At 59.6% G+C, this 25,887-nt stretch overlaps 2 protein-coding genes and 1 long non-coding RNA gene across 7 annotated transcripts; 1 reads left to right on the top strand and 2 right to left on the bottom strand.

Annotated features, from left to right (window-relative positions):
* Window positions 1–568: 568 nt before the first annotated feature.
* On the bottom strand, window positions 569–4,999 carry LOC123929275. Its single transcript, XR_006815913.1, has 3 exons — window positions 4,868–4,999; window positions 2,492–2,584; window positions 569–1,079 (listed from the first exon to the last, which is right to left on the bottom strand). It is a non-coding gene; the product is annotated as an uncharacterized LOC123929275 (long non-coding RNA).
* Window positions 5,000–5,280: 281 nt separating this feature from the next.
* On the top strand, window positions 5,281–9,760 carry LOC123929274 (cytochrome b-245 chaperone 1). Of its 2 annotated transcripts, XM_045984735.1 has the most exons (6): window positions 5,281–5,395; window positions 6,170–6,211; window positions 6,957–7,030; window positions 7,611–7,707; window positions 8,183–8,327; window positions 8,666–9,760. In XM_045984735.1, the coding sequence occupies exons 1-6, from the start codon at window positions 5,311–5,313 to the stop codon at window positions 8,784–8,786; spliced, it is 564 nt and encodes a 187-aa protein (XP_045840691.1). In that variant the 5' UTR covers window positions 5,281–5,310; the 3' UTR covers window positions 8,787–9,760. The 2 variants fall into 2 exon arrangements, with proteins under 2 accessions (XP_045840691.1, XP_045840692.1); XM_045984736.1 differs by lacking the exon at window positions 6,170–6,211.
* Window positions 5,308–25,770, bottom strand: HEXD (hexosaminidase D). 4 transcript variants are annotated; one of them, XM_045984731.1, is made up of 14 exons: window positions 25,635–25,770; window positions 24,352–24,488; window positions 23,657–23,748; window positions 20,046–20,155; window positions 18,371–18,458; window positions 15,338–15,502; window positions 14,567–14,750; window positions 13,662–13,733; window positions 13,079–13,274; window positions 12,340–12,422; window positions 11,348–11,426; window positions 11,172–11,273; window positions 10,872–10,961; window positions 9,911–10,328 (listed from the first exon to the last, which is right to left on the bottom strand). In XM_045984731.1, exons 4-14 carry the CDS (start codon window positions 20,096–20,098, stop codon window positions 10,142–10,144), a joined length of 1,299 nt encoding a protein of 432 aa, XP_045840687.1. In that variant the 5' UTR covers window positions 20,099–20,155; window positions 23,657–23,748; window positions 24,352–24,488; window positions 25,635–25,770; the 3' UTR covers window positions 9,911–10,141. The 4 variants fall into 4 exon arrangements, with proteins under 4 accessions (XP_045840686.1, XP_045840687.1, XP_045840684.1 ...); XM_045984730.1 differs by lacking the exons at window positions 9,911–10,328; window positions 23,657–23,748 and adding an exon at window positions 5,308–5,429 and having other exon boundaries at window positions 25,635–25,764; XM_045984728.1 differs by lacking the exon at window positions 23,657–23,748 and having other exon boundaries at window positions 25,635–25,764.
* Window positions 25,771–25,887: the final 117 nt, after the last annotated feature.

Genomic DNA, 25,887 nt, shown 5'->3' with positions numbered 1-25,887 from the left:
AGGGGCCGCTGCGGACTGGACGGCGGCTTGGCCAGCCACGAGCTGCGACTGCGGCCGGGGGGCGGGCGGCCTCCCGCTGGACGGCGCGGCAGTGGCTCCTGCGAGGCTCCTGCTGGTCCGCAGCGAGCGCGGTGTTGGGGGCAGCGTCCCCTGCCCGCCCCAGCCCCACCCAAGGGACGGTGTCTTGATTCCGTTTTGCTCCGTGCTGGTGCCGGCAGCTTCGTACAGGTGCGACCGGTAAACCCGCGGGGCCTGAGTCGGCCGCCAGCCCCGCCGCGGCGTTACCCGAGGCCGTGTCAGCGCCATTCCCTCCGTTTTCAGCGGGACGGGAGCGTAATTCTAGGTTGTCATTTGTATTTCTCGTTACTGTTTTAAAAACATTTTCACGATACAAGTTACAACTACGTAATTTCATCAAATATGTATTTAGTGTCCAGGTGTTCCTAAATCTATCCTTAAAAAAAGACTTTATTTATTTATTTGTCAGAGAGAGAGGGAGCACAAGCAGGGGGAGCATCAGGCAGGACAGGAGGAAGCAGGCTTCCCGCGGAGCAGGGAGCCCAACGCAGGGCTCCATCCCTGGATCCTGGGATCATGACCTGAGTGGAAGGCAGACACTTAACCAAAGGAGCCACCCAGGTGTCCAGCCCCCCACCCACTTTTTTTTTTTTTTTTTTTTAGTCTAAATCAGGACCTAAGTAAGTCCAATATGTTCATTGGTTTGTGTTTCCTATGTCTCTTAAAAAATTCTTTTTGTTTTAAAATAATTTGAGGCTCAGAAGTTGCAAAGACACCACAGAGTGTCTGAAGGCTGTGTGTTTAAATTTGCAGATTCCATCCACATCCCTCTCTCTTTCTCCTTGCATATCATTATAAAGAAGTCAGGTGATCTGGTTGTAGGGTTTCCGAGAAGTGCTGCCTGCATCCTTGTGGAGTCCTTTAGTACAACGTTGTCCTCTGAAGTCCCAGTAAAAAGTCGTCAAGCTTTCTCATGCTTTGATCCCAGGCTAAATTTTTTGGCAAGACTATTTCATAGATGTTCTTGTGTAATTCCATCAGGAAGGAACACCAACTCCGTTCTGTGATATAATTAGTGCCCATTAATAAAACTGCATAGATCAATTCATTCATGATAGCAATGTCTTAGAAGAACATTTCCTTTTTAAAAAAAATATTTTATTTATTTATTTGACAGAGATCACAAGCAGGCAGAGAGGCAGGCAGAGAGAGAGGAGGAAGCAGGCTCCCCGCTGAGCAGAGAGCCTGATGCGGGGCTCGATCCCAGGACCCTGAGATCATGACCTGAGCCGAAGGCAGAGGTTTAAGCCACTGAGCCACCCAAGTGCCCCCATTCATGATAGCAATGTCTTAATCCTATCATTTCTTCTTAATTTACTAGCAGGAATGTGTTTTTTTTAAAGATTTTATTTATTTATCTGAGAGAGAGCCGCGTACGTGTGAGCACAAGCAGTGGGAGAGGAAGAAGTAGAGTCGCCTCCCGGCAGGGACCCATCAACCCCAGGACTAGGATCATGACCTGAGCCGAAGGCAGATGCTTAACCAATTGAACCACCCAGGCACCCAAGGAATACTTTCATAATGAGAAACTCCTCTCATTCACTATTTGATTACTTTGTTGTAAATTTTATCAAGACAAGATGAATCCATAAATTTGTAAAAAAAAAAAAAATCCAAGTTCCTTTCTCAGCATCTTCCGAAAGTGAACAAAGAATTTAAAAAATATATCATTATGAATTATGGATTTTGGGAGCTCCTGGGTGGCTCAGTTGGTTGAGCATCGTAGCTCAGGTCTTGATCTCAGGGTTGTTGGGCTTCACATTGGGCATGGAGATTACCTTAAAAAAAAAAAAGTTATGGATTTAAATGGTTGGAGATTTTCAATTCATCTGAATTATTCTTATTGATGCTCAAATCCTTTTTTTTTTTTTTTTTGCTAAGAGAATTTCTTCAGCTAGGCTCCAAAATTTTTTGAGAAGATGCTCAAATTTTAGCAGTCTTTTTGCTTTTTGATACATTTGCTTGTACATTTCCTGCTTCAGACTTGAAATCAGTCCTTTTTCCAAAAAGCCCGGTTCCTTTAGTAGCAATTGGTATTTAAAAACCACAGAACAGAGACTAGAATTGCTCGTTGCTACTGCACTGGTCATTGTTTCTAGGACTTTTCAGTGGACAGCATGAGGAAACATGTACTTTTTAAAGCCAAATGCAATATGAACTCACACTAGTCCTTCTGATTCAAATCTAGGCATACAGGGTTCTGAATAATTGCCCTTACCGACCTCACAGCCATCCCTCCTATCTGAAATTCCTGGTTCCCAGTAGTACCGACCTAACACACTCATCTGCAGGATCTCCCACTACATACATTAAAAAGTCTCAGACTAACAAGGCTAACTCACTCTACTCATTTTACATATTCCGCTTCAATATATATTTGCATCCTGTACAACCCCTTCTTAAATGATCGTACCTTACACACGGTTCTCCAGCTCGCTTTTGTGGTTCAACAGTACATGCTGGAGAGCACGCCGTCGCAGTTTACAGAGATAGTCCTCGTTCCTTCCTTCGCGGGGTCCAGCCAGGAGAGAGGAAGCACACAATAATTTGAACAGAATTTAATATAAAGAATCACTAGCAATAACTGGGGATTGGAGTGAGGGATTGGCCAGTAAACAGAGAATGCAAGAATAGTAAGAAACAAGGAGTAACCACAGCTCCCCCAACCAGAGCTATGACGTTGGAGCCACTCTGTGCCCCAGGATGAGGTCTAGACTTGGGACAGGCCGCCTGTGGCTCCCCGGATGGCAGAGAAGCTGGCAGATGTCGCACTGACGGAACTTGCTGGAAATCTAATCCACAGGGTGCTGGGGAAAGGTGGTTTTTCCCCCCACACAAGGGATCTCAGTAGCAGTACTTTCCTACAAAACCACGCAAGGGGGTTGTAAGGAGAAGCTGGTGGATACTGGTGCGCTGGCCGGGGCCCCGGAAGAGCTGGGGGCGCAGAAGCCCCGGGAGCGGCCGGAGCCGGAGCTGGAAGAGCTGCTCCTCCCGCAGTGTCTCTCCGGCGCCCTCTACTGACAAAGTTTAGCATCACGCCAGAGAGCGCACGAAAAACAGGGCTCAGATCCGTGTTCAGGGATCGCGCACGGAAGTCTGAATTCAGAGCTGAGATAGAATGCACTGAGGATTGCACAATATACCGTTTTATTCACTCAGCCCCCCATTTATGGAGACTGTATTTCCAGTCTTGGAAATACAATTATTTAGCAGGAAATCCAATATTTAGCAGGAGTCTGACCAAATTAACTGCCCCTTGTTCACACACTTAACCTTTGTAAAAGACCCGTGCAGTCTTCATTTTTAAATGGCCTATAATCCAGCAGAAAAGGTGAAATTATGCAAATACATGTAATGCAAGGTGGAATTTCCTGGGTATCCTCTTAGTTCCACCTAAGTTCTGAGGCTTGCGGCAAGCAGGAAGGACTTAAGGTTTTAACAATTCAAATAAACCTTCAAGGTAGTGCAGGGGAAGTCCGTTTCAAGAAGATAGAGTGCGGGCTGAGGGGTCCGGTTGGGGAGCCTGCTGTGTTCAGAGGCAGCCTAGTTTTGCCGCAGCTAGAGTAGATGGGCTCACAGTGTGGTTCCCGGACCAGCGGTAGGACCACCCACCCCCCACTGGAACAGGTGCCAGCATTCTGTTTCAAAAACCCGCCGGGTAAGGGGCGCCTGGGCGGCTCAGTGGGTTAAAGCCTCTGCCTTCTGCTGGGGTCATGATGGTGGGGTCCTGGGATCGAGCCCCGCATCGGGCTCTCTGCTCAGCGGGGAGCCTGCTGGGGGGGCTCCTCTGTGCCTACTTGTGATCTCTGTCAAAAATAACAAACAAAATAAAAAAACCCCAAAACCTGCCTGGTGATTCTGATGCCTGCTCGGGTTTGGGAAGCACAGGCAGAGGGTGCCTGAAGCAGACGGACGAGTATAATTTCGGTCGTGCGCTTCTATTGGTCAGTCTTCGAGGGTTAGGCAGACCGACGTACATTATTTCTTTACCAGGGAATACGCACGGCTGTACTAATCTTACGTAAGTGCTAAAACTCGCCGAGAATAAGCAGGAAGGAGAAAAATGGGACTACGAGCGCTCCAGTGTTCTCCCGGCACCGCACGGGCCGCCGGGCCATCCCACCGCGGGCGCCGGCAGGGAGGCAGGCGCTCCTGTTTCAGGCTCGCTCCTTCCCTCACCCGGTCCGAACCAGCCAGGCAAGTGAGGGCCCTGACCGGGGAGGGGCCGCGCGATTGAGTCCCGCGTGGGTCCTCGTCATTCGGCAGTAAGGGAAGGTGGTGTTTTGGTGGAGAGGGAGCAGGTGAGTCACCTGCGCGCCTGCAGCACGGCTTTCCGGGAGCAGACGGTCTTTCCTTCCGCAATTTTCTGGCAACAGCCCAGCCAGTGAGAGACACACAGTCCCGCCAAAGGAGGGAGAGTCACAGCCCAGCCAATGAGAAGCCGCTATACTTCCAGCTCCCCGTTCCCTCCAATGGACTTTCTGTTTACAACAGCCCCGCCCTAGCCCCCGGAAGCCGGCCCCGCCCGCTCCGCGGAGCCCGGAAGTCACCCGTCCCGCCCCCAACCCGGAAGTTGGCGGCCGGCCGCCTGCCTCCGGTCTCGGCCCTGCGCCCGCGCCGCCGGGTCGAGTGCTCGGTAGGCGCGGGATTCGGGCCGTTGTCGCGGGCGGCCGGGGCGGCCGGGACGGGCGAGGCGTCCTAGGGCCGGGGGCGCGGGCGGGTCCAGCCGCAGCGGGGGCAGCCCGGGGGGGACCGAGACGCGGGACTCGTCGGTACCAACCGAACCCACCCTTTACCGTCGTGCCGACTTCACCGCGCCCCAGAGCCGGGGCCCCAGCCGGAGCCCGGCCGCTCCGCCGCACGCAGCCTGTTGTCCGAGCGGCCGGAGACAGACTCAGCGCGCGAGACTCGCAGTCCCCTTCTCGGGGCAGCACAGGGCGGTGCGGGGCCTCCGACGGTTCTGCTGGGGCGTCGGGAGCTCGGACGCTGCCGGGGCTTCCGGGTAGGGCGGGGCCGCTGCTGGCCCGCGCTCGTGGCCGCTTCGCGGGTACTGCAGGGCGGGCGGCCCCCGCGCAGTCGGCGCAGCTGAGCAGAGGAAGGGCCCTGGGGGCCGGAGAGGCCGCCGTGGACACAACTGACCGGCGTGCGGGCGGCGGCGCGGGGGCTCCAGCCGCGGTGTGTTCTGCCCTTCCGCAGCGCGTCCTGTCCGGAGCGTGCGCGCCCAGACCAGGGATGTACATGCAGGTGGCGTCGCGCTCCAGCTCCTGCCTCCATCTGAAGAGGGCCCCGGGCATCAGGTCCTGGTCTTTGCTTGTTGGTAAGGATGTGCGGATTTCCCCCAGCCTAAAAACCTAATTAAAAGAAAGAAAGAAAATGAAACTGTCCTCTGTTCTGTGACCCCCAAGTCTAGCAATTGTCTTGTTACTTTGCATCTTCCCAGCTTCTACCCTGTATGCCCTGCTTCTGACCTACATGAGAGCTTTTACAGGAGGATCTGTCCTTTTCCCACCACTTAATACCTTTTCATGCTAATATTGCGCGTGTTCTCCTGAGGTCCTCGTGTTCCCCTTTTATTTGCTTTCATACGTCTGGTTGCAGGCGTATGTTAGAGGCTCACGTGATGGGCCACAGTTCATTCCCGTTTTCCTCCGTCCCTCGATCGGAGGGTCCTACACTGCAGGGGCGGTGGCCCGGTGTTGACGAGAGCGGCCGTGTGAAGAGTGGTGTGGCTGTGCCCTCTGGGGCATGTCTCTGTCCATCTTTCCCGTGACCCTGCATGTGGCCGCCTGCCTCTTCTGCTTCCCACGCCACACTACAGTTCTTCATCCCACGCCACGTGGAATGCTGTCTGGCTCTGGCTCCTCAGGTCTGGAGCCTCGGCCGGAGGAACACACTCCGGGAATACTGTGAATGGCATTCGCCATGTTTCTGAGTGCCCTTCCTGGCTGTGTCCCCAACTTCTGAGCCTGGTGATCTTCTGTCCCCCACCCCCATCCCCAGCCATCTCTGGCACCGGGAAGGGAAGGGCCTGCTCGTCTGAGCCTGTGGCTCCTGGCAGGAGGGAGGCACTTGCTTTCTTTTCTCTTCGCAGGAATCTTGTCGATTGGCCTGGCTGCTGCCTACTACAGTGGAGGTGGGTGCGTCACCCCTCCTCCTCCCCCAGGAACTTCTGCGGCCGTTTGGGAAATAGAAAAAGAGAACCCACCGTTTGTGGGGCTCACCGAGGCCCAGCCTTTGGGGCCTCCGCGCAGGTGCAGCCCCAGCTCCGTGTGCTGGTGTTCCCCTTCTCTGCCTTCTTCAAGATTCTATTTGACAGAGAGCGAGCGAGCACAAGTAGGCAGCGCGGCAGAGAGTGGGAGAGGGAGAAGCAGGCTCCCCATGGAGCAGGGAACCCAACGCAGGGCTCAATCCCAGGACCCCGGGATCATGACCTGAGCTGAAGGCAGAGGCTTAACCCACTGAGCCCCCTGGTGCCCCCCCTTCTTGTATCTGGAGCACTCTCCCGCGGCGTGACACATTCTTCAGAAACGTGCTCTCTTGCGTTTGCCTGAGGCCACACTGCAGGCTGAACCACACTTCCAGCCGCCCCTGCACGTCCGTCCCCCTCCACCATCACACACGGTGCTGTGATCCGCAGGTGTGGGTCAGCCCTGACGCCTGTCTCCAGCAGACATGGAGGGAGGGCAGCGGGCACAGAGCTGGCCGGCATTTCACACGTGGTTCTGCATGTGGTGTCGGGTGGCTGCCCTGGGCCGGGGTCAGCCAGCCCCAGCGGCCACCCCTGCCCAGTGTCAGCTGGGGAGGGCCCCCATGGCATGTCAGCCTTCGGCCCTCTGCTGCTGTCCCTCACCTGGCTGGCTGCTCTGTTTGCTCTTCAGATAGTCTGGGATGGAAGCTCTTCTATGTCACGGGCTGCCTGTTCGTGGCCGTGCAGAACCTGGAGGACTGGGAGGTAAGGCCGGCACAGGCAAGGGCGTGAGGGTGCGGGGGGAGTCACAGCAGGGGGAGGGGCTCTGGGGCCTCCCGCGCCCCATCCTGAGACTTGGCCTTACTGCTTTCTGCGCCAAGGAATCTTCTTTTCTCCTAGAAGCTCTTCATGACAGTTTCCACTGAAATTCTTAACTCCCTACTGTTGCCATAGCACAGGACAGAATGAGGGCCGGTGCTCTCCCCTGTGGGTGGGTCTCTTCACCAGGAACCACAGGACTTGGGGGCTCTCTGACCTTCGGACTTGAACCTCCATTCCTTTGCTCTATGACCTCGCTGCTGTACTTCTCTTTCCCTCGGGTAGAACATCTGCTTCCACGCCCCCCTCTCTCTCTACACCCCTGGCCCCCGGGACCCAACAGGTGGGAGTCCGAGAGGGTGTGGCTGTAGGTGTTCGGCTCTGGCGGAGCCGCACGTGGCTGTCCGGGCTGGGTGCCCTCTCGAGTGTCTGCTCTGGCCAGTCTGGGCCTTGGAAGTTCCGTGTGCGGCTGATCTGCACGCACAGAGGCCGGCAGCCGGGTGATCCCCTCTGGCCGGTTTTCCAGGAAGCCGTCTTCAACAAGAGCACCGGGCAGGTTGTCCTGAAGACGTTCAGCTTGTACAGGAAGCTGCTGACTTTTCTCAGAGCCGGCCACGACCAAGGTGAGGCGCGTGGCGCAGGCACACGGGGTGTGGCAGGAGGCTGCTGATTCCAGACTGGATGGAAGGTGGTGAGCATGACCCAGAGACCGGGCCCAAGGCCTAGAAATGGGGTGGGTCAGAGCTGCCCGCTGGGTGAGACAGGGTGCCCCCAGACACTGCCGGGCAGCTTCGAGCTCAGTGGCCGGCCAGTAGGTACTAGGAAGGCATTTTTCAGCCGTTGGGGGAAGATGAAGCAGAGAGACAGGCAATATAGAGCTTAGCCCGTCCTTGGTGTGCTGCTCACGAGAGCACGGGCAGGCCTGCCAGGATGACCACGGGCAGGCGGCTGCTTCTCACCCCGTGGTGCCCTCTGTGCCAACCTGTGCGGTGGTCACTGGCCCCTGCTGCCATCCTCTGGAGAGTGGCCCCAAAGTGCTGTGCCCAGCACACAAGCAGGAAGGGCAGACCACTGACTGTCTCCCGCCGCGCCCCGCAGTGGTGGTCCTGCTGAATGACATCCGGGATGTGAACGTGGAGGAGGAGAAAGTCCGATATTTTGGGAAGGGCTACGTGGTGGTGTTGCGGTTTGCAACAGGCTTCTCCCACCCGCTCACACAGAGTGCTGTCATGGGCCACCGCAGGTAAGCTCTGGGCAGGTTGACTTGATTGGTCACGGCTGGCTGTCTGTGCCCCTCACCCCCAAAAGGTGGCCCCCACAGTGGACTGTGTGGCTGGGCCCAGGGAGAGGATTGGAGGAAGTAGCCCTTGCTGCTAGGGGAATATTGGGGAGTCCCCACAGGGGACAGAGGGGTCTGGGAGTCATGGGAGATGGGGCCCAGAACAGAAGGCACCATGTCCCGGAGGGACCCCTCGGGGTGCTGGAGGCGGGTGGTCCAGCAGGAGAATGGTGTGCTCTTTGTGGCTGCCTCAGGGCTGGCCGTGGTAACCTGCCCTTTCTCCCGGTGTCGGCCTGGCCCAGTGACGTGGAAGCCGTCGCCAAGCTTATTGCCACCTTCCTGGAACTGCACCGCCTGGAGAGTCCCGTGGAGCTGTCTCAGAGCAGTGACAGCGAGGCGGATGGCCTGGGGAGCCAGAGCTAACGCCCATAGAGCCCCTGGCCTTGGTTCCGGTGGGCCACTGGCAAGCCTTCCTCCAGCGCCTGGCTGTGTCCCTGCTGGCCCCAGGGTGGGACCCTCAGCCATTCCTGCTGCTTGCTTCTGCCCTCTGAGCAAATCCACAGGCTGGACCTTCTGCAGGCTCTGAGCTGTCCAGGGAGGGCACAGGCCTCAGAGCTGCCTCCTGGCATCGGAGGGCCCCAGCCTGGGCAGTGAGGGCGGACTCTGAGGGCACACGTACCCCACTGCCCACCAGCTGCGTGGGGATCAGGTCTCTGAAAGAGACTGAGGTTTGTCAGTACCGGCTCCCCCGCAGTTCAGCTCCCCAGCGACAGCAAGGCTTCAGCAGGTGTGCGCGGTGCCGGCAGCTGGGTCAGGCTCAGAGGGCGCCAGGAGGACGCCCACACTGGCTTGATGTCCCCGGGGATCCCAATGGGCCCTGCCCCACATCTGCAGCCCTTCCCTGGCTCAGTCCCTCCACGGCTGGAGTGCTTGCCCAGGGTCTGCAGGGCCCAGGGCGGGCGCTGAGGGTCCCACCTGGCTGTGTGCACTCAGCCACTCCCGAGACCTCCCGAGCCCGCACACAGCCCCTGACCAGCCGGGCCTGCCACTGGGCTCGCGCAGGGTTGGGGAGGCCCCACACAGGGCCAAGGCCAGGGTGGCTCCCTTAGGAACCCAGGCAGGATGTGGGGCCCAGGGCTGCTACAGCGGTCCCCACAGAGGTGAGGCAGTGAGGGCACCTCTGAGCCAGCGCTCGGGAGCTGAGCCAGGAACAGCTAGGAAGCGGGGAGCCCCGCAGGGGAGGGTCATCTCTGGAGAGCCCTGCCCGCTTCTCCACAGAGGCCCCCAACAGCTCTAGTTTGGGGAACAGTCATCGACACATGCCAAAGTTGGGTTTTTAAGTGGTAAAATTTGAAAGCTTTCTTTTTCTAAAATAAAGTATGAAATGCTGTCACTGGTTTCTGGTGTGGCCACCCCGACTGGAGGGTGCCCTGAGTTGGAGGGACCCGTGTGGCCAGCTCCCCTCCGCCTTGGCTGGGCTCGCAGGGTGAGGAGGGTCTCGGGACCATCGGTGCGGGTCGCGTGCTGGCAGCGACGTCTGACGCCCACCAGCAGCGGTTCCCGCTCCCGCTCTCTGCTGTATGTCAAGCGCACGAGTTCCACACGCCCATCGGTTGGCCGGCCTCAGCGTGTCTTCCCTGGACCTCGCCACTCGTCTTACCGAGCGAGAACCGTCTGCTCCCTGGGTGCGGCCTGTTGCAGGGAGTCCCGGGTACAGGGGCAGGCAGGTGGCCGGTGCCAGGATGGACACAGCTGGACGGGGTGCCTGGCCCACCCCCTCAGGGGTCCTGAGCCACGTGGGGCCTGGCGCCGGCCGCCTCTCTAAGATCCTGCAGCAAGGCCTGTAGCCGCCTCAGGCTGGGCTGCACGTTCTCCTCCAGCCACTCCTCCACGGCGTCCGGATAGAAGACACGATGCAGGGCGGCCTCCAGCTCGCGCACCACGGCGCTCCACCTGGCCAGCAGGCTGAGCACCACAGCCGGTAGTGAGCCTGCCTGGTGGGCACCCCTGGGCACCAGCTCACAGCCTCTGCATGACACTCATGTCCTCAACAACCTCACGGGTCGCTACGGGTCTGTGCCTCAGTTTACCCATGCATAAAATGGCTACTCGTGCCCATCTCCCAGCGAGACGGGAATAAATGCGTTGTCGTGTTCCAACATCTGAAACTGGGACGCGCTCTGCTACCGGCTGGCAGGGTCTGTCTCTTCTGACCGTGTCTTCCACTCAGTGAGGACACGGCCTTGGCTCAGAGCCGAGAGCCATGAGAGCAGCAAGGAGGGCTGCTGGCCAGGAGGGGCCCCGGGCCCTGCCCGGGGTGACCCTCACCCTTTTAGGCTAGGAATGCCCCGGCTTCTCGAACACGTACGGCACAGCTGTTTCAGCCAAGGAGATTCACCTAAGAACTCATGGCTCAAGACCTAGAAAGCTCGCCCGGGTTCAAAGCCGGAAGCCACAGAGGACGTGCAGCCCTGGGGGTGGGCACTGCCAGGAGCGGGGGCAACTAACCTGAGCGCCTGGGGCTGGATGTGCTGGACCATGACCGGGTGGATGAGCCTCCGCCTGCGGTGGTAGGGGCTGAACCAGCCGCTCACGTACCTGGGGGCCAGAGCCACGCATGCAGGTGCGCCCGCTGCAGCCGGACGGGCAGCCTCGGGGGCGGGCGTGGTTAAGAGAACGTCTTTGAAAAACCTTAAAGAGTCTGGTGGGACATGCAGAACGCTGGTTCCCCCCAGAAAGCCTTGGTCTGGGACGGGCCACCCTCACCCCGTCCTGTCGGGAGTGTGAGCTCAGCCCCTGCCCGCTCACCTGTCCCTCTCCAGCAGCGCGTCCACGGAGCTGCGCAAGTGGAGGCTGATGTGTGTGACGAGGGCCAGGATGTCGCTGCCGGGGAAGGAGCCGGGCCCCTCGCTGCACGAGAGCCGCCGTGCTGAGCCGGGGGTCCAAGCGTGAGGGGAGAGGCAGGGCGGGGGGCGGGGGATTACCTTGTAAAATCGGTTATTTCTAGGTTTGAAATCCCGAGAAAGTTCTCCACTTTTGCTTTAACGTCTTCGGTAAACCCGCCTGCAACCAAGCACAGACGGAGGTGGTCAGAGGGGCCTCTGGAGAGAGAGGGGCAGGGCCCCGGCGCCACTGTGCCGGCCCGGTGGCGAAGTGACCAAGGAGGTCAGCGTGCACATGCCAGCCCCGAGCAGACCTCGGCGACGGGGCTTCGTACGAAACACATGACACGGGCTCACTGTGTTAAAAACGAGAAAACCAGGAGGAGGAGGAGCCCCGCCACCGAGGAAACTGCCAGCCTGTGCTGCCCGGCGCGCCCACAACTGCCCCGGACGTACGCAGGACCTGGCCGCTGCGGTTTCTCAGACGCGGAACATTCCAGGACAACTGAAACGAGCCAGTGAGGCCTGCACGTACCGATGTGGACCGGGCTCCGTGTCAGCTCACGCGGGAGCAGCCGGTGGGGCACGAGGCCCGGCCCGTCTCCACAGAGGGAGGAGGGCTGCGTGGCAGCGGTGCCCCCCTCCGAGGCGGGGCAGCGGAAGCCAGCACCCAGTGTCCACACCGGAGTCGGCTGCAGGGTCCCCACGCTCTGTCTGAACGGTTCCCGCTAACCCTTCAGAAGGCATGACGCACGGGGAGGCTCGGTGTCCATCCGGGAGCCAGACCCTGCTTTCCTCATGCCGCTCCACCCTTGTGCCCCACGCAGCTGCGGACCCGCGCCCTCACGGACTGGCTGCCGCGCCTGTGAGCCCATGTCTCTGCCCACGTGGGGAGCCTGGCCGGCTCAGGGCAGAGTCCTGTCAGCACGCACCCGGGATGAGCTGCTCTCACAGGCTCACTGTGTCTGGGGGCCGCGGGGCGGCTGGGCGGCCGAACCCCTGTCCCCCAGTGAGCATGACCACGGTCCCGCTCCGAGGAGACGCGATCGGGGGCATCCACCCTCCTGCCGCCCGAGAGGAGCAGGGAACCGTACCGTGTAGCAGCGACTGCAGGCAGACGGCCAGGGACGGGATCCCCACGGGAAGCAGCTCGCACAGCACGGAGAAGTGGTCGTACCTACGTCCGGGGGGGGGAGGGGGCCGCTCAGCTTCCACCACCCACCTGCACGGCGGATGCCTGCGCGCTCTCCTGCGCACACTGGACCGGCCTCGAGATGCTCCGCAGGGCTGGCTGCTGCCTCGGGCCGTGTCCCACCTGGAGGCCCTGCCTAGGCTTGCTGCTTGGGGCGGACACCATCCTTAGGAAGTTCTCTGACTCCGCTCTGGGAGACCCGGGGGTCAGCAAGGCACGGGACGGGGCCTCCAGCTGTCTCCCCCTCGGCCCTCTCCCACGCAGGGGTAGACCTGTGGCTAGGACTTGGCCAGGAGCCAGGGTTCACTTGCAGCTCACTTTTCCAAATAGGGCGAAATCCCTAAAGAGAGAAACTCTCTCCTTGCGCTGGCCACACGTGAGACACGTCTTGTGCGGCCCTGGAGGCAAGGCTGCCGAGGGTGTGGAGGTGTGTGGGGGCTGGGAGGACCGGGGTGCATCGCCCCAGACACCCTGAGGGACGTCCCCTCTGCAGGGTCTGGGGGACGGCTGTGGGGGTGTTAGGGGCCCAGACCCCTTCCCAGGAAGGGCTGAGGCCCGGACCCGACAGGCCAAGGAGGGGTGGTCTGTCCCGCGCCGTCAGAGCTGTGTGGGCCCTGCCCGGCGGGTGGGCGCCACCTCACCTCTGCCAGCCGGTCAGGACGACGCCCTGCAGCAAGTCCGCGGGCCCACGGGCCGCCACCTGCAGCCACTGCACGTTGTTCCTGAGGTGGTGCTCGATGGGGGTCAGGGCCTGGCTCACCCCCGTGGCCCCCTTGAAGGCGCTGGCAGCCCACAGCCGCAGAAAACCACACTTCCGGTACTTTTCCATGAGAAGAGCTAGGCGGGAAGGTGAGTGGCGTGACGGGCCGGTCGGAGGAGCTGAGGCCGCCAGGCCTGGACCCGGCGCCTGTCGGACCGGAGAGCAGGTGGAGCCCCCGGCCGCCAGCTCGAGTTCCAGGCAGACTGAAGTCTCAGCGAGATCGGAGACGCCGCCCAGATGCTCGTGAGGGAAACAGCAGACAACTTGGGACACCTCGGGAGTGACGTGGGCCGGGATAGGTGCCCTGCGGCCCTGTGGTTGGCCGAGCTCCCTCAGGGAGGGGCCCGCGGGGAAGCGGAGGCAGCTGGCAGGGTCCTGATGAACCAAGGGACAGAGGCCCCCGCTCGCCCCTGGCCAGGCAGTCAGGGCTCCAGGGTCTTAGGGACCGTGGTCTGGGTACTGACCTTTGCCATGGACGTCTAGGTCAGCCCCGTAGTCCCAGAGCACAGGCTCCACGAGTTGCGGCAGCCCCGAAGCTGGGGGCAGAGAGCGGCTGTGAGCCGAGAGCCATCGCCCTGGCCCCGCACCCCAGCCCCAGCGCTACAACGGAGCACACGCCGACCCGCTCGGGAGCCTGGGCTGTAGGTGCAGACTGGACACGCAAGTGCTGCAACCATGGGTTTGGCCAACTTTGGCAATGAGCAGACTGAGTTCTGTGACAGGGGAACCCCCAAGCCGGGAGCCCCAGAGCCCCAGAGCTGCCTGCGCGGGGGAACCGCTGTCTGCGTGCCGCGGTGGGGGCGCCGGGACCGGGTGCGGCAGGAACACACCCCACTCGGGCTGGATTCTGTCTCGTCTTATGAGAACCCAAGGGCCACACCGGTCGGGGCTGCCTCCAGGACACCTGGCCTTGCGGAGGCTGGGGCAGTGGCCACACTCTGGGCGGGGGCTCTGAGTGGATCATGGGGTGCGTCTCTGGTCTTAGCCCAGAGCCTCAGATGGGGTGAGCCCTGGCGGGCCGGAGGGGCTGCTGTCCTTGACCAGCAGCCTGTGTGAGCCTTAGCCACAGCGCCTGCAGGGTTGGCCACGGGGTCCTATGGGGTCAAGGCGGCCAGAAGCACTGGACACTCCAGGCCCAGTGGGACCCTTTCCCCACCCTCCTCCCCCTGGTGGCCAGGCCCACCAGAGCCCCGTGGCTACTCTCGGCTTCAGACCTACCACTCTGCACTCCCTGCTGGGGGAACGGCATTTTGTGTGAGAAAGTCTAGAGAGTGACTCTAAGGGGATTGCCTGGAGTGAGAGCTTCGGGGGAGGGTCCCAGAGTCCGCCCCCAGCAGCCACGTGCCTCCTCACTCCCGGCCCCGCTGACCTGAGAGCTGGTCCTCGGGGATGGCCCGCAGCATGTCGTCCCACACCAGGGGCCTCGTGGCGGGGTGCCGGGCCAGCACGTGGCAGGCCACTGCCTTTATGTGGGACAGACACAGTCTTGCTTTGGTGTTATGTTCCTGCTGCAGCCACCGTCTCGAGGTCTCGCCCTCGCCAAGGTAATAGACCTGGAAGGAAGCACAGGACGGGTCTGCCCGGACGGCCCAGCCTCACTGCAGACACACTTGGGAGAGACTGGCCCAGGCCACATCCGCCAGGATCGCAGTGGCAGCCGCCCGTGCAGAGGACTTGGTGAAGGGGCTCCTTCTTCCCCGAGGCCTAACCTCCACTCCAGGCTTCCTTTAAGCATTCGCAGCAGCCCGAGGGCAGAAATAACCAAGGTGTCCACCAGCCAGCAAGCAGACAACCAACGCGGGGGCAGGCTCAGCCTCTGCTCGGGGACGGCATGGCCATTTCGGGTCAGAGCCCGGCCCTCGTCCATCCCGCGGAGCACCCCTCGCTGTGCTCAGCAATACGCTTTGCCCGCACGAGGTCACGGGTCAGCTGCGATGGGCGCCCTCACCGGGGACGTCTCCTCGGCCAGTTCTTCTTTATCCTTGGCACGTGGACTATTTTTCTCTATAAGAAACTACCCCACAAGATGGGACAAGGTGGGACAAGGGCCCTTGAAGGGAAGAAGAGAGGCTGCCGCGGTCTGGGAGGGACACACCGGGCAGGCGAGGCTCAGGGGTGGACAGAGCGTCGACGGACCCACCTCGTCGCAGCCGACATGGAACCAGCGGGCGCCGGGGTGCAGCTCCATGACCTGGCTGACCATGGCTCCCACCAGCGCCAGGGCCTCCGCCTCGTGGGGGTTCAGGGTGTTCGGGAAAAGTGCCACTTCTCGGAGGTGAGCGAGAGCCTCGTGCTTCAGCACAAACTGCAGAGATACAGGAGGGGACAGGAGGGGACGCTGGGATGCAGAAGCCTGCAGCTGACCCGAAGCAAGGGCTGGCTCCAGGTCCCCCCCAAGGGTGCTGGGGGGCCGGGCGGAGCCTGTGGCTGGCTCATGGCCCTTCTGTCAGGTCTACCTGGGCCCGGTGAGAAAAGTAAAAGCCAGGCTCATTCGCATTCAGATGCAGCGGCCACCAGCCTGAAATGTGGTGGGTGACGGTGGACACGAGAGCCACAGAGGTGACACACTCTCCTCACACCCCGGCTGACGGGGGCCACACCCCCACACACAGCCGAGGCAGGCGGGCACTCCCAGCGCCCTCAGCCCGTAGCCCAGGGTGGGTCCTCACAGCCCCAGGCCACTGCGGCCCAGACCCCGGTTGAACACCAGCCATGACGGCAGAGCGGTGGCCCCCAGGAAGCCAGGCCACAAACGTGCGTAGGAGAGGCTAACCGGAGCGTCCGCGGCCGCACAGCCGGGGGACGGCACAGCCAGGGGACGGCTCTGAGACCGAACGCAATTTACAACCAGCTGCAGCGGAAAAAGTCAGATTCACAGTATTATCTGAAACGCCCAATTTTCAACCAAAAATCACGAGATGAGCAGGGGCGCCTGGGTGGCTCAGTGGGTTAAGCCTCTGCCTTTGGCTTGGGTTATGATCCCAGGGTTTGGGATCGAGCCCCGCATCGGGCTCTGCTCAGGAGGGAATCTGCTTCCTCCTCTCTCTCTGCCTGCCTCTCTGCCTACTAGTGATCTCTGTCTGTCAAATGAATAAATAAAAAATTTTTAAAAGATTTTATTTATTGGAAAGAGAGAAAGCAAGTGAGCACAAGCTGGGGGGAGGGGCAGAGTGAGAGACTCAGGCAGACTCCCCGCTGAGCAGGGAGCCCGACTCGGGGCTCGATCCCAGCATCCTGAGATCATGACCAGAGCCCGAAAACAGATGCTTAACAGACTGAGCCCCCCAGGCGCCCCAATCCCAGCAAGTTTCTTACAGAGGTACAAACTGAGTGTAAAGTAAAGCTCTTATTACGTGATTTTTCTTAAGCGTGAGAAACAACAAGAACGAAGACAAGAACGGACTGACAAAGGGACAGACGCACAGATCGATGGAACAGAACAGCTCAGAAACAGACCTTCACAAATAAGGTCAAGTGACTTTCGACACAGGTACAGAAGCAACCCCAGATCCCAGAGTCTAAAGGATCACCCCTCAGTTAGTGGTGCTGGCCCGACCGGTCATCTCAGTGGTCACGCACTATATGCCAAAACCCAATGACCCTCACTCTAACCCTCACACCTTACACAAAAGTTAACTCGGCACGGACCATGACTGCAAGTGGCAAGCGTGCGAACGCAGAACTTTGGAAGGAAACAGAAAACATCTCCGGGAGCCAGTGACTGGCCCAGCCCATCAACGCAAAGCCGAGAAGCCGCACGATCAAAATCAGACACTTTTGCTCTTTGAGACCCTCGGAAGGACTGAAAACACGAAGAACAGACCAGGAGCAAACACTTGCAAATCGTCATCCAACAACCCTTGTATCCAGAATGTCCAGAGAACGGAAGAACTCAGCAGTTCAGAGGGTCAAACGTGCAAGTCCCTGGAGTGACTTCACCAGAGGGAACATCCTGACGGCAAGTGAGCGCACGTTAACGGTCTTTCTCTGGAAGCAGCCAACCCTGAGGACACCCCGGCCTTGGGCTTCTGGCCCAGAACGGAGAGGGGCTCGCTTCCCGAGGTTCAAGTCACCCGGCTGAAGTCCTCTGCTGCAGTGGCCCCAGGAAACCACCCGACCCTGAGAGCAGCCAGGCCCCTCGAGCAGCAGTGGGGGAGCGACTGGGAGAAGGGGCCAGAGCGGCACCGTTGGGGGGCCTTCGGGCAGGTCAGGCGGTGGTTCACACAGGGCTGGAGGCCGCCAACCCGAGACAGAGGAGCAAAAGCAGCAGGGCGCACGATGGCCCAAGTGCAGCGGTGTGAGGGGCGCCAGAACAGGGCAGAGGAGCCCGCATCTGGGGGTCACGGAGGGCGAAGGGGAAGCAGGCGCGGACATGGCATTGTCTGCAAAGGGAGGGTCCGGAGAGGAGCCGTGGGGGCCGCCGCCACAGCCAGCGGTAGTGACGGGACTGCACGCCGCTGGCGGAAGCGGTGGTGTGGCCGGGAATGGGGGGCCAGGAGAATGTGGGGTTTGGGAGGGAGCTGCCGGGGCTGCGAAAAGCCAGAGTCAAGGAAGACGGACCAGAACCTGTCCCGACATTTAGTGACTTGGAGGACAGCGGGGCCCCGGAGGGACGCTCTGTGGACTGCAGCCCGAGGCGGCGGGAAGCGAGGGGCCCAGGGAACAGGCACGGTGTGCACCTCCGGAGGCCTGAGCGTGGGGACGCGGGGAGGGGGCGCGGGAGCGGGCGTGGACACAGCTGCTCTGACGCAACTCGCACTTGAACACCTGGGGCAGGGGCTGGCCACAGGGCCGGCAGGTGTGTCCGGGGAGAACCCGGAACCTGCAGCCATTACATCGACGCTGCGTCTCACCCGCTGCCCGTCTTTCGTGCAGGGGTGGAAACGATTTCTGAGGATCACATAGCAGCCTGGGAAACTCTCCAGCGTTAAGTGAGGGATGCAAGTTAGAAAGGAAACCAACTTGGCCCTCAGGGCTCCGTGGGATCAGGCATCCCCCCGGCCCCGCCCCTCTGTTCCCTGGACAGAGGCTGCTCTGACCTGGAGCTCTGTGCTCTTCGCCGCTTGCAGGGCAGAGCTTGACAAAGAGCTGCTCCCCGCCTGTGGCTAGCCACTGCCTGTGGACCCCCGAGCCCCACACGTGGCACCAGGTAACTTCTGTTCCTCCCACTTACCTCCATGTGTCCAAATGTCTGCACCAATGGGATGACCTCTAGCTGGTTCAGCGTAGCCAGATGTAGGATCTCTCTGATCTCAGGGGGGCTGGGAGACAAAGATCACCCAGAGGTTCACTCCAGCCCATTCACACCGGCCCCTGTGCACACTCCAGCCTGTTCACACTCCCCTCTCCCTTGTCAGGTTCCGGCGGCGGACCCTCCTGCACAAGCCAGTATGCTCCCTATTCCAAAAAGCTCAAAAGAGATTCCTAAGACTTCAGAGAGGGCTCCCACCTAGAACTGGGGAAATGATGCTGTTAGGTCCTCAAGTAACAGTTGGCTTTTCACCAGCTATTTTTACCCAAGCTCTGTAAGAAGCTCAAGTCATTTTATAAGAAACTGGGCCATACATGGAATCATATTCTAGAACAGGGGTTGGCAGAGGCACCAAGGACAAATTCACCGTTTTCATACGACCCATGACCTAATAACTTGGTTGAGAAAAATCAGAAGAAAAAATTTTGATGACATGTGAAAGTTCCACGAAATTCCTATTTCAGTGCGCACAAGAGAAATTTTATGGGAAATCTGCCACGGCTGGCTGCTTGTGCCCCCAGACTGCCCTAGCAGAGACCAAGTGGGCTGCACAGTCCAAAATACGGACTGTCTGGCCCTTTCCAGAGACACTAGTGACCCCTTTAATAGAGGAAATTTAAAAGACCTTCAAGGTTACACTGGGGGAGGGGGGACTCATCCCTGTGGGGGGTTAGGGACCTCCAAGACATGCCTGAGTGGGGGGATGCTCTGGCGGGGACGTGGATGGCACCCGAGAAGGGCCGGCTGCCTGCTCCGGCATGAGCTTCCACACAGGAATTTATCTCAAGAAGAAAGCGAGCGCCGGGTTCTGGGTGTGTGTCTGATCATCTCCTAACCAGTCCCACCAGTGCACGGGCCCCACAGACCCTTCAAGCTCCCCAGGCAGCCCAGCACTCGCGTCCACTTCGCAAACGAACAGGACATGTTTGTCGTTAGAAAACCAGAGCAGCATGAAAAGGACGGAGACTCCCAGCAACTCCCTGCAGCACGAACGCTCGACACACACGTGGGGCATGAGCCCCTCGCGCAGTTGACACGGAGCGACCCTCCCTGCAGAGCGGCCCGCCAGCCGGACGTCGGCTTTTTCTTACCTTCAGGAACACGGAGCATCAGAACCTTTAAAAATCCTCACCGATCTGATAGCCAGAATGGCGTTTCACTTGATTTAATTCACTTTATTACTATCGTATTGCTTCTTGGCCATTTTTACTTTCGGGGGGAATTGGCCCAAATGTCCTTTGGTCATTTTCCTTTCAGGCTATACTGACTTACACGGACACCAGAACTCTGAAGCCAAGCCCCCGGCCGCCACATCTGCGTTTACTGACTCTGACCCTCCGGCCCCCTTTAATCTTCGCTTTCCTGGTGAGGGTCCCAACTGTGGCCTTAAAGAGCAGCATCTCCGTCCCCTAACCCCCGTCTCCCCATCCTTCTCCTTCCCCCCAAAATGTCTTCAAATTCTCTCCAGCAAATGTATTTTATTTTTGTAACTAAGACATGAGTTTAAAAGCCAGGAGAGGGCTGCCCACCACTGCCAAACCCTCGCCCAGCCTGCCCACACCGCCGGCGGCCCCGCTCTCTCCGTGGCTGGGGAGACCTGTATGCGTGCTTGGCTCTCAGCAGCCTGAGGCGGCCCTCGTAGGGAAACATGTCTTCATACTCGAGGAGGAGCCCGTTGGCGCCCAAGGCGTGGAACAGAGGAAAGACCTGGGGGAACAGAGACACTGTGAGCAAGCGACTATGTGAAGGAGGGCAACAGAGGTACCACACGTGGCCTGTCGTCCTGCCGCGGACACGGGCTGTCGATGTTCTCGTTTCTCCTGCAAACACTGAACCTGGAATGCGTACTTGGTGTCACACCGATCAAAGTCTGACACCGCAACCCGCTCGCTCGGCACGGCGTGTCTGCACCTGCGGAATGGAGCCCTGGCTCAGCCTCGTGGCAACCCCGAGGCGGTGAGGGCTGAGGGTGGGACGGGGGCTCCTGGCTGCGCTCACAGGGCCTCCCCTCGCTCACCCCCATTTCCTTCTCTACCTTGTTTCAAAGGAGACGAGCTCTTGTTCTCAAGGGTTTTCAGGTCTAGTTCCCATCTACCGTACAGAGCTATTTCCTTCCGGCCCGATGTCAAGTCTGGGGTGGAGAAGGGATCACGGGCACCACCTGAAGGGCCTCCGGCAGGTAACTGAACGGCAGGCCCTCCCCGGACAAGGGTCCCTGCAGGTTCCACGAGACTTTTCACACTCCTGCTGACGTGCCAGTGGGAACTTCCCTTTCCCACGAGCACGGGGACCTCCGGGAACAAGCTGGATGGAAGCAGGAGGACAGCCTGGGGCCGAAACGGCACCGTGGGCGACTCGCGGCCAAGAGCTGGCGCCGGCTGCAAAGAGCGGCAGACCGACTGGGAAGGAGCGGGCTAACGCGGTCAGGCGGGCGGGTGACGCCACACAACCTTCGTGGCATCTTCCCGCTTCCTCAGCCCCGGGGCCATCCGACCGCCACGGCCTGTTTGGTGCTTTGGCTGTTGGGGTCGGCGGTGATCCTCTGTGCCGTGGGTCGGGGGAAGGCTGGGGCGGGGCGGCCCGGGTGTCCCCGACACACACTCCTGCCGGGTGCCGGGCCAGGGAAGGTCCTCGCCGTAAAGCTGCACACGTGGCCACCCGCGTGCACAAACACACACACACACACACGGGGCGTGCTATGCCAGCCTCGCGCATCTGTCCCCGAGACCCAACATTGTTTCCCCTAATTTCCCCCTTTCTGACTGGAGTATTTCTAAGCAAATCCCAGATGCAACAACTGGGGGTGTGTAAACACTTCAGTACACATCTTGAAGAAGACTTTTTACAGAAGCGCGACCACATGCCAGGATCCACCTAACCAAATCTTGAGTCATTCCTGCTCAAACCTCCCTGTGCTAAGACCTTCTCACCTGTGGCTTGTTTGAGCCCAGTCCAGACAAGGTCATACGCTGCATCGTTTGAATAGATCTTTTAAGGTTCTCTGATTTCTAATAGTCCCCTCTGCTTTTTTAATTTGGAATTTATTTGTTGAAGAAACTGAGCCTCTTGTTTTGTATAATTTTCCAGGTTTGGGATTTGACGGGTGGTATTCTCAGACGTCCTGTAGTGTGTTTGCCCATTTCCTACTCGTGTGTGATGGTGGTCAGACATGAAGGGGGGACTGGACCCAGGTGTCATTCTTTGGGCAAAAGTAGTTCACAGATGGTGCGCTTGGGTGGCTCAGTGGGTTAAAGCCTCTGCCTTCGGCTCAGGTCATGATCCCAGGGTCCTGGGATCGAGCCCCGCATCGGGCTCTCTGCTTGGCGGGTAGCCTGCTTCCTCCTCTCTCTCTCTCTGCCTGCATCTCTGTCTACTTGTGATCTCTATCTGTCAAATAAATAAATAAAATCTTTAAAAAAAAAAAAGTAGTTCACAGATGGTTCTAGAAGTCCCAAGTCTGGCTGCCCCAGCAGACTGGCGTTGGGCTGACCAGTGGGCCCAGGGGCATCAGCCAGACCCACGCCTGGAACTTCTGCCTCCTGGTTTCCGTGGCTGCTGACCTCGCCGCGAAGCTCACTCAACAGGGGCTGCACGGGGGGGTCGCAATGCCGTCCTTCCTGTGATCACTGGCTGGAACCCTACTTCCGCTGGGCCGTTATGTGGTCATTCCAGTCCCAATGCTGCTGCGCCCATTCTTGGTCTTCAGTCACTCACGCACTCCTTGGACGTTCACGACAGCTGGCCTGTGGCTTTCGTACCCGACGGTCCACTCGGTTGGATACAAAATCCTCAGTATCTTAAATATGTTACGTCCTCATCTTCTGTCCTAAAACGCTGCTCTCAAAGGACCTGATGCTGATCTGGTTATCCTTCCCTCACACAGAACTTGTAGCTTTCCCCCATGTGCCCAAAAGAGCCGTTCACTTTCATTTTCTCTAAAGTCTGATACATTTACTAAAAGACGCCTTAATGTCTGCCATCCTTGGTATACGGTATGCCCTTTCTTCTTTGAAGATTTACTTATCACTTGAGCGAGAGGGAGAGCGTGCGTGCATGGGGGAGGGGCAGAGGGAGAGAGGCACAAGCGACCTCCGGCCCAGAGCCGGGACACTGACTCCAGGCTCGACCCCACGACCCACAAGTTCGTGAACTGAGCTGAAGCAGAGAGTCGGATGCTCAACCGGCTGAGCCAACCGGGCGCCCCAGCTCTGCCCTCTCCATGCGCAGACCCAAGTATCCCCAGACTTCGGGGAACTGCATCTGGGGTCCCGAGCACGTGTCCTCCTCTCTGGGCCCGCTGCAAACTGACCACACGGCTAGGGCAGTGCCTTCCGCATCGAGGCGGGGGTCTGTTCCCAGCCGACTTGAGACTCGCGGCTTCGGCTCCCGTGCCCTCCAAGCCGTGAGCACCGCGCTGAGAGGCCGGCCTAGCCGCGGGGAGGGTGGGTACCCGCGTGCCGGACCAGACCCGGGCACCCAGTGGACAGCCAGCACAGCTGCTGGGCGCATGGGGCCATCCTGGACCATCAGGTGCTCCTCGTCGTCAGGGGACTGCCAACACGGGAGGGAGCCCGGGGCGGAGCAGCCCACGGACACAGAAGGAACGACGAGCGGCTGCCGTAAGACCTGAAGTCTGGGGCGCCTGGCCCGTCTGCGGCAGAAGACCAAGGGGCTCCTGCTCCAGGTGAGCTGGACCTTCTTTGCTTATCTCCTGTACCTTCCCATCTGTCAGAATGCGTTTATCCCTTCACGCGCGGCATTCTCTCCTTCCGTACTTAAGAGAGCGCTTTCCGCGACGCCGGCTCACGTCCGTTCTTCTCCTCTCGTCTGTCTCTGCCTCCATGCTCCCTGTACCAGAACCTTTGCTCTGCTTTACTTTCCGTGTCCCAGTCCAGCTCCCCACGACTCTCTCCTCAACACTGTTCTTTATGCGTGGCTCTGCCTTTCTAGAAGTTTCTGGAAGGTGTTTCTGAGAGCCGTAGGCCTCTCCAGCATCTTCTTCTGACTCTGCAGCCAGTGAAACCCCTCCCCCTCCCCCACGGCTCCCTGAAGGAGGCCCTGTACTCGCGGGCTTGGGGCCTCTGGTCTTGGACCTTTCAGAATTCCTTCCTCTCTCCTCCATCACCTCCTGCCTGGTTCCTAATCCCACACGGGTGGTATGCTGTACCACATGCATTTTGGGATTCACAGGGATACCCTCATACCTACTTTTGCTGAAGAGTGTATTAGTTTTCTAGGGCTGCTATACCAATGACCACAAACCGGGTGGCTTAATACAAAGAGAATTTTCTCTTCCAGTTCTAGGAGTCAGAAATATAAAACATCAGCGTGTGGGCGGGGCGGTGCTCTCTCTGAGGGCTCCAGGGAAGAACCTTCCTTGCCTCTTCCAGCGTCTGCTGTTGCTGGCAGTCCCAGCACTCCCTGGCTTACAGCCGCGTCCCTCCAATCTCTGCCTCTGTCTTCACACGGTGCCCCTGTGTCTAAAGTTCCCTCTTCTTATAAGGACGTCACTTACTGGATTGGGGCTGCCTGACTCCAATGTGGCCTCATCTTATGTCCACTGTGATCGCAAAGACCCTATTTCCAACTGAGGTTACATTCACAGGTACGAGTAGTTAAGATCTGAACATCATCTTTTTAGGAGACACAATTCAGCCCACAACAGAGAGGCTGTGGGTCTCCTTTGCTGGGTTCCCCAACCCCTGCCTCCTTTTCCTATCCTAGTTGCTCTGTTCTATGAAGAGATTTGATGGAAATTCACAATCTCTGCGGCTGCCACCATCGTGCCCCTGCCTAGGACCCCATGGTTGTGCTCTAAGCACACATTTGTACAGAATACTGTTCCCAACTTGGAAGACCAAACCCGAGGCAAGGAAGATTGTCTGCAGGGAAAGGGCTCTTACCTCCGAGAGGTAGGAAACCTTTGGTGGAGCTCCTTTAAGGTCCAAATGCACTAATCGCATCTTAAAGGGTGAAGAGCCTGACATTTCACTATTTTTCATGAAGTCATGTGACAAAACTCTCGTCTGGGCTCTTCTTCCTAGTGGAGAAATTCAAAGTTATGAACCGGCAGAGGCCCCTTTAGCCCTTGCCCTTCCACTCTGCTTCCCACATGCCCCATTTTGCGTTTTTCGCTGGGAGGAAACTCATTTCACCAACATGAAAATGAAGCAAGACGTCTACTTCGTGCTCAAATCAAGGGACCCCTGCCACTCAGTTAGGGTCTGCTCCTAAAACAGGAGAGCACGGGCTTCCTCTAAGAGGGCTGTGATCTGCAACAACACAAGTGACTACAAAACTATTGTTTTCAGGACCGACTCGAGTTGCCCACCCTGTGCTGGTGAAAACGGGCATCTTTCACGACCTACAGTAGCACATTCTGCAGAAAATTTACCCTTTATTTTCCTCTCAAGGGCATTAGAAAGAATTTACATTTCCACAGGGAGGTCAGCTCCAGACGCGGCGGTGTGGACAAGACACTCGACACCGGTCGGGGTCAGACAGACCGCCCACACCTCAAGAGCAAATGAGGCCCCCGCGTCGGGGCTGACTCGCTTCCGTCAAATTAGAGGAAGGGTCTGGATGGCGAGACACGCGCTGGCAAAGGGCAGCCCCGGGATCCGATGAGGAAAGTGAGCGGACATCTCTGCACAGGGGTCCGGCCGCAGGCGGGTCACTCAAGCGACCCCGCGAACCGGTGACACACCGCGGCACAGAAGTTCAACTTCCGAAACGGAAATCGCCCCCCAACAGCCTCAGCGACCAAACCCCAGGGACGACCCAAGTCACCGCGACGGGCGGGCGGGTTTCGGCAAACGCGGCCCGAACGCGGCCCCTCGAGCCGGACTGTGGGAAAACCCCGCAGACGCACGCGTCCCCGGGGCTGCGGGGACCGGCTCCGGCGACAGGAGCCCGGCCCCCCCTCCCCCGCACCCCCGCCCCCTCCCCCGGGGCCCCCCCCTCCCCCGCACCCCCGCTCCCGCCGCAGACGCGCCGGCTCCACCGCGCCCGCCCCGGTCCGACTCGCTCCCGCACCGTCTACACGGCGAGCGGGTTCCGAGCCCCGGCGGGCAGGTCGCCGCGGCCGAACCGGGGTCCGAACCGGGGTCCGCCCGGGGCGCTGACCGCTCGGGGCTGCGGCGCGCCCGCGTCTCCCGGGACCCTCACGGGGACGCGCGTCACTCACCTGCTCCCGCGCCGGCCGGACGGGGCTGCCCCGGCCCCCGGGAGCGCGGCCGAGCGCGGGGAGGGAACGGAGACCCCGCGGTCAGCGCCCGGAGAGGCCGAGGGCGCGGGACCGCGGGCGAGCCCCGTCCCGACAGGCGCCCCGAGAGCGCGCGAGCCGTGCACGCCGCGGGCGGGGAGCGCGGGGCCGACGGCACAGCCCGGGCCGGCCCTGCGGGGAGACCCCGGGGGCCGCGGAGAGCGCGCACACGACG

This window comes from Meles meles, chromosome 18 (assembly GCF_922984935.1).
Source record: "Meles meles chromosome 18, mMelMel3.1 paternal haplotype, whole genome shotgun sequence".
NCBI classification, from domain to species: domain Eukaryota; kingdom Metazoa; phylum Chordata; class Mammalia; order Carnivora; family Mustelidae; genus Meles; species Meles meles.
This window is presented reverse-complemented; position numbering and strand designations above follow the sequence as displayed.